Source organism: Apaloderma vittatum, unplaced genomic scaffold (assembly GCF_000703405.1).
Source record: "Apaloderma vittatum isolate BGI_N311 unplaced genomic scaffold, ASM70340v1 scaffold11721, whole genome shotgun sequence".
Taxonomy (NCBI): Eukaryota; Metazoa; Chordata; class Aves; order Trogoniformes; family Trogonidae; genus Apaloderma; species Apaloderma vittatum.
In genome coordinates this window covers 46247-61256 of record NW_009700833.1, presented here as the reverse complement: position 1 = coordinate 61256, position 15010 = coordinate 46247, and the positions used below count along the sequence as shown (strand labels likewise).

The 15010-nt window shown below is 39.8% G+C and overlaps 1 protein-coding gene across 1 annotated transcript in view; it reads right to left on the bottom strand.

Annotated features, from left to right (window-relative positions):
* Window positions 1-10222: 10222 nt before the first annotated feature.
* CCDC6 (coiled-coil domain containing 6) overlaps window positions 10223-15010 on the bottom strand; it is a 35223-nt gene continuing 30435 nt past the window's right edge. Inside the window, exon 9 of the mRNA XM_009878891.1 lies at window positions 10223-12903. Within this exon, the coding sequence (XP_009877193.1) occupies window positions 12712-12903 (192 nt within the window). The 3' untranslated portion in view covers window positions 10223-12711. The remainder of the gene's footprint in view (window positions 12904-15010) is intronic.

Genomic DNA, 15010 nt, shown 5'->3' with positions numbered 1-15010 from the left:
ACCCACAATGTCCAGGTTAAGTACAGTTTCAGCCCTCAACAAATTCAAGTATGTTGGGGAACAGATCAAAGGTTCATTGATATTTGTATCTTTAAAGATTCGTTGCATTAATACATTTCAAATATGGTCAGGTAGCAATTCATAAATGCAGGTGGCAGCACTGTAAAAAAAAAAGCAAACCATTCCAAACTCTTCTTTCCAGAACTGTTTCAAAAACAGGAATTTGGAAGGTAGGAAATACCTGAAAAGGATGTGAAAATATGGAAGTTGTATTGTCAGCAGCAGATAAGACTACTACAGCATGACAGATAAGCTTGGCAGGTTCATTATCATCTGTAAATTACAAGACATTTGTATAATTAAACCAAGATCTAGCTTGGCAGTGCAAAAGGAAAACTGCCCCAGCAATTACAGGAGATGGCTAAAATGCAGTACGGACCTAAGAGCAAGATCTGCAAGAGAAACAAGGAGCTGGCAAATAATCCTGGCAGCATGTTAACAAAAAAAACCCAACCAAACATTAAACCAAACCAAAACAAAATCAAACCCAAAACCACCCAAACTGAACAATGAAGGCAAGAAGTTTAAATATATTTTCATTATACTGCACATGCACACAAAAATAATCAGTCTACAGTTTGGGCTGCCTGTGCCAGTATAAACTGTTCAAGATGTGAATTTTGTAGCCTGAAATACTATCTCAGTCACCATCAGTTGTAACAGTGTATATAGTTTATGCAACATTTAATGGCTAGATCTAGTAATTCTTTAGCACATCTTGAGCAAATTTTATTACTATCATGAAGCATCCTCACTGATCAATTAAACGTTAGTACTCTTAAGGAAATAAACTACCTTACTTCTATAGTTTTCTTCAAAGAGGTAACCCGGGAAAATGGAGACACGTTCTTATGCTTAACAGAAAGCTGAAACTGAGAAACAGCTTCAGAATCAGGATATTCCAAATATTTCGAAAGAACAACATTCTGTAAAGACTGAGTAAAGTGTAAGTATTTTTTTAAAAAAATAAGCTGTTTAGCTCTTGCAAAAGTACTGAGATCCGGTCCCTTTCCTGTTAGCAAAGAAACTGGATTTCCCCCTCACAAGAAACTAGATTTTGCCCTCTTTACCCTTGTTTTTCCCCTGGCACACGCATACTGTTTTCATGTATTGCTCGTAATGATTTGTTGCAGTATTCAAATCAGCATTCTGTAAAACGGAGGGTGGTTAAGATAAACTCCTAAACACCAGAACAAAAATAAAGTCTTTCTTTCCTTGCCTGACAGTCCTGCCCTGGAAACAGTGGTCCATGTTGAATGTTTAAACTTCAAAGTGTAAAAACCCTTCAGGGGTTCTTGCTCGTTGTAGACGTGGGAGATCGTATTTGCAGTAGCAACTTAGTTCCCTCATGTTTTTCTTTCACTTTTCCTTCCTTATGTCTCTCCCATCAGACTCTTTGCACGCAAGGATAGGAACAAGCCTGAACCAGTTTAACTCTGAAACGAGAGCCTATCGCCAGCAGTTTCCACGTTGGTCTCCAGCTTGCACGCTGGCAGCGTTAAAAATGTGCTCTAGTATGCAATCCAAAATGGGTTTGGTTTTGTCTTTCTCTTACAGATCAGGCAGAGGGGCAGATCTAAGATATGTGGTAAAACTGGCACAACATTAATGACATTTCTAAATATATTTGCACGTGTATGGAGATTTCCCTAGTAACGCTTCTGTCTGGAAAAAAAAAAACAACAAAACAAAACAAACCCATAACACACAAGACACTATCAGGCAAGCTTAGCAGAGTTACTGCTGTCAAGATATCATGTTTTTTCCAAGAATCTAGGTAGTATTTGGGCTGAAATTACAGTTAACATGAATTTTAATGCAAAGAGCCATAATTCCAGTTAGGTGGATTCCTAAAATACACCATAAAAGTCAAAGCTTTATTGTGTCATTGACTCACACAAATTGTTCTTGCAATACATCACCCTTAAATCAGGGAGACTGCTGGAGCAAGGGCACAGCATTCCCAAAACACCTCTGGAAAGCTCTTGGGGTGTTTTAGCTAAAAAGACAGGTTCCCCTCTTAATTCAGATACACAGTCTATATATATATTATATATAGACTATATATACTATAATATATATATACCAACAGGAGATGCTTTAGTCTGCATAGAAGTTTTTTAAAGAAACTTAATGGCTTTTCACAACATGAAACAGTTAACTTGAACACTCTTAATTATCTTCAGGAACTAACAGAATTAAAATGGCCCATAATTAAAGAGTCAAGACAAGAGCCAGACTAATCCTAAAGTTCCTTAATAGTATGAGGAATGCAACGGGTTTTAACGGGTTTAATACCTTAGTATGTTGTCATGGCTAACACTTGTTTCGGAAAGAAAGCCCAGGAAAATAAATTTAAATAAAATTTATTATAGTTACAGTTCACTAAAGCAAAAATCTCCGTTCGGGAAAAATGAAAAGATGAAAAATGAAATTATACAGAAATATGTCCTGATAAAGCAAAAGCAACACAAGCTACAATTTCTGTGAAAATTAAGATTTTTGCCAATACGTAACACTACAGCGGTGGATTGGATTTGATTAGATCAATTTCTCTACTGCCAAGGGGCCTAGATAATTGACATATTTGTTCAAGAGGTAGATCTAGATCTACAAGACAAACAACAGCAGGAGAGAAAACCCAAAACTCACTGCCAATCTTTTCTTCCCCCTTTTGCTCAAGTATACTCAATACAGCAATCATAACCCATTTCAGGTAAAGAAGGGGGCTTCATTGCCAATGGTTATATGCAGCCTTTTAATGCCTCAGAAATTATGTCCTGGCTCCTGTGCCACCACTTCCAGAAGTTTTCCATCCTCTGGGTTAAGTGACCATCCCAGCAACTCCCACAGGGCTCCTTCCCTCCCCTTCCCTGAAGGGACGTACTTCTACACTTCTGTTTGGCACAGGTCTCTCCTCTCCTGTCTGCTCCTGGCTTTCCAGCAAGTTCAGTCTCTCCTGAATTCATCCACCTCTCAGTTCTCTGATCTAACTGGGGTTTGCTTTAATACTTTCCAGTGCCAGCACGGCTGCACAAGAGAAGCAAACTTACTCAGCTTAGGGCTGTTCACAGCCAGTGCAGCTGTTTTTGTAGTCCTAGCTAGGCACAGGAAAGGGCTAGTCAAAAGATATTTGAACACGTGTCCAATTTTTCCTCTGCCCCTTTATTAGCCTCAAATACCATTCTTCCCTCTCCTGCAGGTCCATTTGTTCTCCTGTTCATCGTGGCAGCGTGACATTCTAACATCGTCCTGCAGTCCCCTACCAGCATCACACATCTGTATTAGACACACTTTCAGATATAGGAATGGGTCCAGTGCTGTTTTCAAATCACTCGGTGCTTTCTTTGGCCATTATGGCATTTTGGTTTGTTCTTAGATTTTAGGGTAATCAGGCAAGGCTGAGCTATCGGCAGAGTGCTACAGAGCACAGCCCCCAGGAAAAGGTCACTGAGCTGGCCTTTCATCTGCTATCCAGGTTGTGCAGAGACAGAAAGATGCTGATAGCCAGGGAGGGTGGGGGGTCTCCAATCCCTAGAGTACTCAGCCTGGTGAGACTGCATGCTTGCTTGTACAGCCAAGAGCTGCAAAGCGACATCAGCTTGTGCTTCCTGCACGCTCCAGTTTCCACCTTACTCTGCCCTTGGCTACCAGGGCAGGGGAAAGCTCTTACACTGCTCTCCTCGTGGCCTCTGCAGCTCCAGATCGCACTCATGGGGTACAAGACACCTGAAGGCTCAGAAGGTCCTGAGGACATCAGTCTACTTTGGGGTAACTAAGCATGGCGCAACTGTTCTAGCACAGGCAGATACACAGAAAGGGAAATAACACCTAGACGGAAGTTATTAAAAAAAATATAAATAAATAGAAGTAACCATACAACCCTTTTTGTATCATGCCTGCAAAAATCCACATATAAGTGATCCAAAACAATTTGCCTTATTTGGTGATGCAGATCTGCAAAATTTTTCCAAACAAAAGTCAGGTACTAATCTCTGCTGAACTACAAAATTACTTCCTATTACTAACCTTTCTTCTTTACCCTGCTAGAAAGAAAGAAAAAAGTAGAAAGTATATGTTGATGAGACAGAGAAAAGCCAGGATGATTTTTAGGAAGCGTGGTCACAGCACATCTTAAATCCCCATCTCCAAGCAGAAGGATAAAAGTACTCATTATTGACCTCCATTTATTTTTTGCTGTTGACAGCCAAGACAGTGTCAAGGCTCATTATGGAGTTACAACCTGTTTCACCCAGCACTAACTGTCAAAACGCACCGAGATCCAGAAAGGCAAGAGCCCAGCTGGTAACACTGCTTTTATACCAGATCAAAGGGGCATTCACTTACGGGGGGAAAGCCAGAGCGTGACTACAGGGACTGAGACAGAAAGGAGGTAGGAGTGGGACACCTCTGAAGTTCAGTCCCAAAGACAACATTCCACACTGTGACTGTGTGGAATAAAACTCCATGTAATGTATTTGTAAAGGGGATGTCATATAATTATAAAGAGGTTCTCAAGCTATGAAAGTCGTCTGTACCACACTGTGATGCCTGAACGCAACCGGCTACACTCAGGTGTTCGAGGAGGTTCCTGTAACTTCTCCAACTGATGTCTAGTATGACAAAGAAAAGCATTCATGCTCTGAAGTTTGGAGCAGTTCCACCAGACATCAGTATTTCCCTCCTTGTTAAGAAGGATGGAGATGGTCACAAAAAAGATACTTGAGACAGATCACTGTTCCGGTTTCATTAAATTCACACACCACATTTTGTTCAAGCCTTAGGAAAAAAAATACAGCTGCACACTACAGCATTTCCACTAATAAAAGAATTTGGAACTAATCTTGTTTCACTCTGCACACATGAGCCGTACCTAGCTTTCACTTCTTTAACTCCAATTACTGCTCTTCCTTTTTACAAAGTAAAAAAAGCTCATTACAGCAAGCACTCCCACCAGTTCACCGGAGAGCCTGAAGAGACTTCTCCCCAGACAGGAGCAGAGCAAACCCGCAGCTCATTTTCACAAAGAGCCCTGATGCTCAAAATCAAGGTTTCCACCTCAGTCTCCCCAATACTTGTATTTAGTGTTTTCTGCGTTGAAGTGAACTAATGCTATTTACACGTACCTTCAGTCTCCATCTGGGAAACGCAGGACTGACATCAACCTCTTCTTGCTTCTTTGCTGTGTACCTTGAAAGGTACAGAATGGCCTCAAAAGCACGTGACACAGACCAACATCTAAGCCAGCATCTTTACATACTGGAAGGATTAGGCTTATTAAAATTGCTTGCTTTGCAATGCATCATTCTTTCTCCTGCTCTCAGCAGTATACCAGAATTTCTAAGTTAACTCCTGTAATGCTGGGAACTTGCTTTGGGTACAAACACCAGAAGAAATACAGAAGAATCATCTAAAGGGGAGATCACCTGGAAAAGGCAACTGGAAATTAAACCAATCATATGCATCATCTTTCCCTTTTCATCTGATCCTCTGAGAGTATTCAAGTGACTCATTTGTGTTCAGACAAACATCAGAGAGAAAACAAACGACAGCAGACAGACAGCATGAACACAGCTCATTTACCAGCTTGCAGGCCCACCGGCTGCGGCAGGGTCAGGCAGCGTTCTCACCAGGGGACGGGCACAACACTCATTGCTCAGCATTTGCAGCAGTGGGGAGGGGAGAATTTAAGGAATACCGCACGTGTTCTAGGAATAGAGAGTACCGTGGATGAGCTAGATTAGCATTCACTTCCATCGCCTGGTGCCCAAGGACTTGTAGCCATCATAATACAGGGATTTTACTGGTCAAAACAGAACAGCACGCTTTGAGCTGCATGCAGAGGCCTGTGCTGACTAGAGAGGAGCGTGCAGGCGCAGAGATGTGCCTGAGCTGAACACAGACAAGTGGATTCAACCAAGGAGTTTAGCAAGACTCAGACACTGAACATAGGACAAGCATAGGTAAGTGCTACTGAGACTTTAAGATCTAAGCCCAGAAACTTGGCAATACCACCAGATACAGCAAATAACATATACAAAGCCTCCGTGCAAGGTTGATGAATGAACACATACGGTAAAAAAAGTGACAAAACCAGAGATTTCACAAAGGATGACACATCAAGGAACACAAAGAATTTTCATGAATGCATAGCATCGTTTCCAGGCATCTGAAGTTTACAATTCAACTACATAAAGTTTACAATTCAACTCTAACACTGCAGTTCTAGTACACTTTGCTTGCTTTTCTCCTCTCTGTTTCTATCTAAACATAGTTTGCATAATGTCCTGTTATCAAGAAAGCACTCACTATAATTAACAAAGACATACATCAACTCAAGTTGGTTAATATTTTAATATTATTAAATTATTAAATGTAATATTTTAATAAGAAAAGATGGCAATAGTAGAAATCACAGTGGATTCTTAGGACAAATCTCCTTTAGGAAAATAACTGGATTCATCAGTAGTAGAACTCTTTAACTGTAATCACATTTGATTACAAGAAAATCAAGAAATGTCAAAGTAGACCACCACATATCATAACATTTACTACTAGAAAGAAATAGCAACATCACTCTTTTCTGAACTACAAAAGACATAGCACACCCCTTAACATGGCCAGGGAAACTCCTTTTCCCTTCTCTTCCTCTCACACTTAATATCAGATTAGAACAGTAGTCGCACTGCTGTATACTGCTTTTGACTCAAAACACACGAGTTCTCCCATAACTTTGTGCAAATACAAGTCTGTTCCTATGAGCTTAGAAAAACTGAAAAAAACCCCGAAAGTGTTCTTCTCCGACCCCCCTATAATCAGAAAGTACCCTGAAGTTAAGCAGGCCTACTGAGACCAAAAGATACTGTAGTTCTTGCCGTGACAAAAAAAAAGTCCAAACTCTCACTGGAAGGCAGCTGTAAAAGCTTAAACATACATATTTAATTGAATGGGAGAAAGGCACTCTGTAATTTTCCTACAACAGCAGATCAAGGAATATAGCTACATTCTTCCAAGATAGAAACTAATCAAGCACGCTGGATTGTACTTTGAATATTCACCTAATCCGAAGCAAGAAGCATCTCCTATGCAAACTTTATTATGCAGATAGGATCATCCCCAGATTCCTCACTCAGCCATTTTAAATGAAAATACCAGAAATGGCCCCAACTACAACCAGTGATTGCAAAAATAATGACAAGCACATATTTTTGTCTGATTCCTAGTCTTCTTTTTTTTCCTTTTTCCCAGTGATGACAGGCTGACAGACACAAGGAAATCACATCCATCCCACAGTCTTCCATACAAGTAAATACAAAAAAATCAAGTGTTTATTGGAAGTCTGCATGAAGGCACAGATGAGCTCGATTACAGACACATCGTAACAATTACAAATATATGTAAACACCTTGAGATATACAACAAAGCAATAATACAGCTAATACAGGAATAAAATGTAACCTGCTGAAAAAAACACCTTTGTATCTGAGGTTCTTTCAATGAGAAGCTCCAATTCACACCAACACAGTGTAATGCTTTTAAAGTCATCATTTGGATTCATGCTCAACAAATCTGTATTTAGACCATTGTTGTTAACCAGTGGATTCATAAATTTGATCTGAATTTGAACAGGCTTCCTTCATTAGATCAGGAAAACATAGGAATAACCAGCTAGACACCCAACCAACCTATAATGACGCTTTGTAGACTCTCTAAATACGCAAGAGCAATCACCAAGGTACTGAAATTAAATATAAGCTTCAAAAAAGCTCAAGGATGCTTGTTCCATTTTTACTTGCATTTGAGGAATTTGCTGTATTTCTGCAGGAAAGGAACAGTCTACAGCTGTCAGGTGACTTTTTTTTTTCTTCCTCCACAGGAGGCTTAGATTTCATCTGAAACACCTGCCAAAACAAAAGTCAGCAATCACAAACTAAAGTGCCTTGGACAGCTTAGGTTTTACCACTATAATAAACCACCTCTGTTTATAGATACAGTATTAATTTATATCGTGAGAAAACCTGCCTTTTCACGTAGAAGGCTATTTCAATATTTCTTTGGAAAGGGAAACTGCTTTTTTTGTTGTGTTTTTTTTTTTTTTAATTAGACACCGATGCCAGGAACTTCAAGAACTGCAACACAGCACTTTTTGAAAGGAAACCATGCAGGAAAAAAATTGTAGTTTTTAGCACAGCCAATTCCCAGGCCTAGCTAAGGAGTACTCTGAGCAGCAATTTATTACAAGGGGACACAGTTTTCTCAAACGCAGCCCTCAACCATCTGCCCTAACTTCCCACTCCTCCGCTACCTCATAAGCTCCAGAGCCCAGTTCCAGTGAGGAAAGACTCCTACCCAGGTAATACATGCAGAATAAAACCTAGCTACAACATTTCTCCTGACCATGTGGCCACATCATCCCAACCCAAAGATGAGGCATCATCCCAAAGATGAGGTAGAACTTTTTCTTTGGAGCCTAACCAGCTGGATAGGTACAAGCACTATTCTCTCTGATGCAGCAGCCGTCTGTTAATGCAATGCCAAACTCCAGTTTTACCTCCACTGCAGGGCACAGCACTAATGCAAGAAAAAACCCAAAACACAGCTGCTTAGAAAAATGATATAAGCACACACTCCAACTTGAACTACGACTGCATCGTAAAGGCCACGGTCTGGCATATCCAGTGACTTCCTCTCGTCTACAAAGTGGCAATGACACTTAACCTCCGTTTGCTCTGGGACTAGTGGTTGTTTCCCAAAAGGAACATGAAGGATATCCTGAGTACTTATTACAGTGAGATGTGGAATTTAAAAAGAAAATATAAATAAAAATTTAAGAACTCTAGATCAAATCTGAAAAGGGCTGTGAGAGGGAAGCGAAGAAACCAGATTGTCTCTGTGCATACAGGCCATTTGGCATTAGGGGCTTTGTTTTCTCTCTCTTCAGGAAAATAGATCCTTCCCCTCCAGGAGACTGTTGTAACGTACGTGGCTATTATAATTTTATAGCTTACACTCATAAACCTTCTGGTTTCTTATGAGATGGCTTGAACTGGAGAAATATGCTCTGCATAGTCCATGCTCTGTAGACTCCCAAGGATCAAAAAGAAATAGGCTGCCATGACTGAAACAAAAAGGAAATGTCAAAAAGAGTTGAACAGTATTAGAACTCACACCGCTTGTAAAACTAAGCATCAGGATTAGAAAAAGCACTACAATACTTAAAGTCCCCGGATGCATCCTCTTAGTCTGCAGTAATCAGAACTGAGGAAGAGAGACCGAGTTATTTGACCAAGTATTCAAAGCTCTTTGATAGGTCTCTACGATCAGTTTACAATTATTTAACAAAATATTCGGTATCTATATTGTCACCTGTCGGCAGCATAACCTGATCAGATCCCAGGGAGCTTTCTTGTTTTCACTGCTTGCAAGACTGTATTTTTCACTCAGCTGAAATGCAGAGAGATTCCACCCAGGCAGATGGATTCCTGAACACAAACATTTTGACAGGAAAGGAATCCTGTTCTGTTCAACTCCAGTGCAGCAACTGCCAACAGAAAGGCAATGACATTTTCTTGCAAAACTCCCGATAGTCCTTTCTGCCCTTGGGAATATGCTCTTACAGGAATTCAAGTGATTAAAACAATCTTATCTGGCTGTCAGCTGGAAGACTACCTCCGAACAGCCCCACCTCTTCTTCCAAAGAACTTCTCTGGAACAAATCGTGGATAAAATAAACTCTTAATGCTTTACAGAGTATCAGCTGCATTCCAGTGTCCAAGCCAGATCCCTTGAGAAAAAAAAAGTAAAAACAAAGCTCCTTGATTGTCAGAGAGAAAAGCACTACTAAAGCTAAAAGGTGTTTGTTTTTTTTTTTCTTTACACCTTTAGCTGTAAAGGAGTACACTCACAAAACGCTTATCACAGCTAAAAATTGCTTCTGTGGCCTTACACAACTAGTGATGATGCAGTCTGCAACTGACAGGCATTAGGAACAAAAAGAGAACAGAAACCCACCCAGGTGCTTCAGAGATAAAGAAGCCAAGCACGTAAGCCCTCACAGTAAGCTGGACCTCACTGTCAAGTGAGTTTGTCCAGTCTACAGGCGATCTGATAAAATCACAGCTGCAAATCATAATTCATGACTACAATCCACAATGAAAACCAAAAATCCATTTACATTTATTAGGAGACGGTTGTGCACAATTTCTCATCTTATTCAAAAAGTCTACAAATAGAGTTTAACACTTCTGATTGCAAGCAAGTATTTGTTCAACGTTCTTAGCTGGGTAAGGCCAATTTAGTGCCTTGTTACACTTTCAAGATTTAGTACACATTTGTCAGTTCTTTACTTTCCTCTGGTAACAGTCCCACTGGAGTAGTAACCAAAGTTCACTAAGACACTTTATAACAGCAGCTGAACTTGGGTTACACAAATTGGGTTTTGGAATATGCTTCCTTCAAACGTAAATTATTCTAGGCAATTTTCAGTTTTAAGATCTTAAAGCAACACTGTCAAAGGCTTTCCCCCCCTCCCCACTGCATTCTCAGTACCACCACTAGGAGCTTGCACTCTGCAGAGCCAAGAATCCAAAAGCACTTCAGAAAGGAGGGCATGGTTTCAAACAGTGGTATACTTGAGCTGGGATCCTACTAGTCAAGAATATATTTTTATCCTTTGTCTTCTGTTTACAACAGGACGAGAGTCAAACTAAACCAATCTTATCCTGACTTTAGTCCAACCTCCGATTGCCTGTAGTTTTCTCACATGCCATCCTACACTGATTTAGGAGCTCTGCTTAACTGCAACGTTCACAGTTGAGTTTCCTCTACGGAAAGGTGAGCATCTGCTACAGTCAGTTATTTTCAGATCGACGCACTGCTCGAATTTTAGGTTGGCCACAGTCTTGAGAATCACTTGACTGGAGAATCACTACCATACCTAATGCAATCTGATAATGCACTTGATCCCATATTGGTTTAAGAAGTGTAATGGACTTTATATGCAGTTCTCCAAATTCTCTCAGAGCTGAAACTACAGAGCTACAGTGAAGAAATTCTAGCTTTGCCTTAAGCAGAACCTTCTACAACATTATTTTAACTTACTATTTTGATTTAGAGAACTAATTTTATCAAGATTTTCAGTTTGCAATTCTTACTGAATAGGTGAGCAGCAACAAACAAGTGCTAGTATACTACCAGAATGTTGTACTTCCTTCTTAAAATGCCCTTAATAAAGCATTAGGCATGTCAAATAAGGTTCTGTAAACAAAAGATAAATTACTCAGGTTCTGCTCTGATTATAGCCAGATACATATTCTCATAAAATAAACATTCTCTTGTCATTTTCCATGGCCCACATATCCACATATGAGGTAAACCACTTCAAATCATCAATAATATATAAACCTCAGTACTCAACAGGAACCTTGGGAAAAATGTAACTAAGATGTCAATATCAAGAAGTGACACTTTTGTTCCACTGCAAAGTGAAACCAATTTATTTGTGCTAAATGATGGAAAGAATGTATTCAGAATACATTTCTTTATACATTGTACCGGCTTAGGCTGCTAAATAAGCATTCATTAGTGCCATGTTGTGCTACTTTCTTGTACTCGTTTCTACCAAGCAATACAACACTTTGGCTGTTAGGCCAATAAATTCCTATATGCTCATCCCATATGTTAATTTCTAGCAGACTTTTGAACATTTAGAATACCTGTTCAAACTTTGCTTCAGGGACATCACAATTAATATATTTTAACAAGAAAAAAGTCATCATCAGTTGTTCTCTACAATCACATTGCCTTCTGCAGCAAAAAAAAAAAATTAAAAATAATCAAAGAGCACGCTTTAATCAGCTATCAGTAACCTGTGGGCAGGACCACATCTACCCAAGTTAATCGGGACAGATCACAGTATGGGCAGCTTACAGGTTAAGGTAAATATCAAGTGAATTCATCAAATCTTAAGGTCCACGAATCGTACATTCCACAGACTCCAAGAAGCCAGTTCCCTCACTGTAAAAATCAGACTGTACCATACGTTTGAGGTGCTTTTAAACAGAAGTATAGATGTGTCCTGTGTGCTGAATTAAGCTTATTTACTACATAATACACTAGAGTATGTGTCTCGGGCACTGATTAGGGTGTCTGACTCACTTTTGCACTAGAAGCTGTTATTTCCAATGACTGAAACGTAGTGCTGAATTTCCATAAGCTTGGTAAACACTGTAATGTTTCAGAATTTATCATATATCCCATCATGCCTTTAATTTTCTGCAAATTGTCATGAAAAAATATAAAAACGTATCCCTTTAATTTTACAAACCTAAAAGCCAGGAAAAATGAAGCTTTGGAGCCAAGCAAAACGACGTAACGCCGTATTACCAAACAGAGTAGCAAATGTTCCAGCCAGAGAATGGACATACATGTAGTTCAAGTAAACACTGATGGAAAACTTTGTTTAGTTAGTGTTGTAGACCCACAACACTGGCTGCATTTTATACAAACGTTTACAACACAATTAACAGTGAAGCCTATATAACCTCAGTGCAAATAAGTCAAATTCAAATATGCCAAGTAAGCCTTTGGCTTTTAGTAAACTGCTCCATGTTATGAGTCCACTTCTGACATACAGACTGCTGAGCACATGCACTAAGGCTGAGAGGAGGGATGCACTGAATGTGGAAAAGTGGCCGACTGCGACGCTGTAGCTTGGACCGTGGGTTGCACAGGCGGCGGAGGTGGTGGTGGAGGTGGCTGCACTGGGGTCTGCGTGTTTGGAGAAGGAGGAGGAGTGGGACGTTTAAATTTGTCGGGGCTGTTACTTCTTCGTGGTGAAGGCCTCTGCAGAACAAAGAGTAAAATTATGTTTAACATGCTCCTGAACAACCTTAGGTGCAAGCTCCCTAATCAAGTTATTGAGCTTAGCAAAGGGAAAAATAAAATGAACAAAAAGCCCACAAAAAAAAAAATCAAACAATTATGTGGGAAGAATCCACTTCAAAACACTGCAAGAAAACCCACAACTTTTACATAAAATAAAGGTTACTCTGAAACTGAGTAGCAAAGGAAAGGGGAGGTACTTCTGACATCACAGAACATTCATTCCCTCCCGTCAGCTTACAGGAAAGGAACACGAGCCATATCCTGAAGACACGTTTACCTATTTGGGCCAGCAACCTAAAGAGAATCGAGAGACACTGTAGAGACAGCACCTCCCAGTTGTGCTTGCCCAACCAGTTGGTGCTGATGAACCTTTAACTTCATGCTGCTGGTGTATGAAGTCCAACTATGTGGTACCTGAGTGTGGGTAGAAATGTTTCGAATGCCAGAGGCTCTGCCCAGAATCTCTATTTTTCTGAAAGACTCTTAGCCTGCACACTGGAGCACGACCAAAGCACAATACAAGTTGTTCTTTGGAGAACAAGAAAAGATTACAACTCTTGGAGCTGCAGGAGTCAAGTGCTTGTTAGAGAGGTCCCCTCAACAGAAACTACAGACTTTGAACAGCCTGCATATTTAAACACAAAGATTTAAAACCCACTTTATATTTACAAACCAGTGGTGGTGGTACTGGGGAATCTTCTTTAACGTAAAAATATAAATTAAACTGCACAACGCTAACTTCTGCACTTTTGAAACCAAAATGCTCACTACTTACCAATCCAGTTAGCATTAATCAAGAACCTCATGGCATGACAAACCACCCACCCACACTTAATAATCGACCACAGGCAATCAACTCTGGGCAGAAGCATGATTCTAGTGCTATACCAAAGGTACTACATGTGAAGTCAATTTATTCTGTAATGAAGATCAAGAATGAAGAGTCAAGAATCAAACTGCAGTTTAGTAAAATAATGTATAGGGTATGTATTTTTCTGCACAACTATGTACAATAGATGAATGCTATACGTGAAAAGCCAAGGGATTCTTGACAACTGACTCATGCCTCTGAAACACTTAAAATCATTTACTGCATTTGTGTACATCTACTAAAACAAAGGGATTTGGTTTCAGTATTCAGACAAAGCCAAGGGCTACTTCCTCAAAGCAAGTAGTCTTTTGTCCTGACGATGATCTTTTTCACAGCATAGTTTCAGAAAGAGTAGCATTTCACAGAGATTGAATGGAACAAGTTCCTTGAAAAAATTATTTATAAAATTAGGTTCCAGGCCTTCTAGAAGCACAAAGATCTTCCTGTGACTAACTCAGGTGACACACAGCAGTGGGCTGACCCCAGACCAGGATTCTAACTCCCTGCTGAGCTCCAGCTTCCGTCCTGCCCTACCCACCACTGCAGCATTCCCACCAATCTTTGCACAATGGAATTAACAATTATTTCGCACACTCGCCTCAACAACTTCAGAAGCAGCCATACTATAATAAACTCTATTGAAATGTGTCTTCATAACTGAGAATGACAAATATATGCAAAAAACTTGCAGGATATTTACATATTACCGTACCTGTTGAGCTGTCTTGATACAACAACTATAACATATTCAGCCCAATGGTTAATATTTAGGCTCTGTTTTGCTCACTGAACTCCAGAAATATTTAGAAGAAACACCATTATGGAGAAATGCATCAAACATTACAAGTAAAAAAGAAATAAATCCAACTGAAATATGAGAAACTGCCCTAACAGATGTTTATATTAACTTTCTTCTTTGCCAATGAGAATAGAAAATAAGAGTTAACTGCCTGTTACAGTGACATGATGGTAGCATTGTGTGTCATCCTGAAGAAAACCTGAGCTTGAAGCAACCTCAGATGACTCATCCGTCAGATGGTGGAGACTAGGAGAAAAATGAAAGCAATATTTTTACTTCCCAGGACAGGCTTAGTACCTTAGAACATCACTTGTCACACCCTGCCTGCTGATCCATAAAGTGATACCTATTACTGTCCTTAAGATGATAATACATCCTACTCTTTTGCAGAAAAT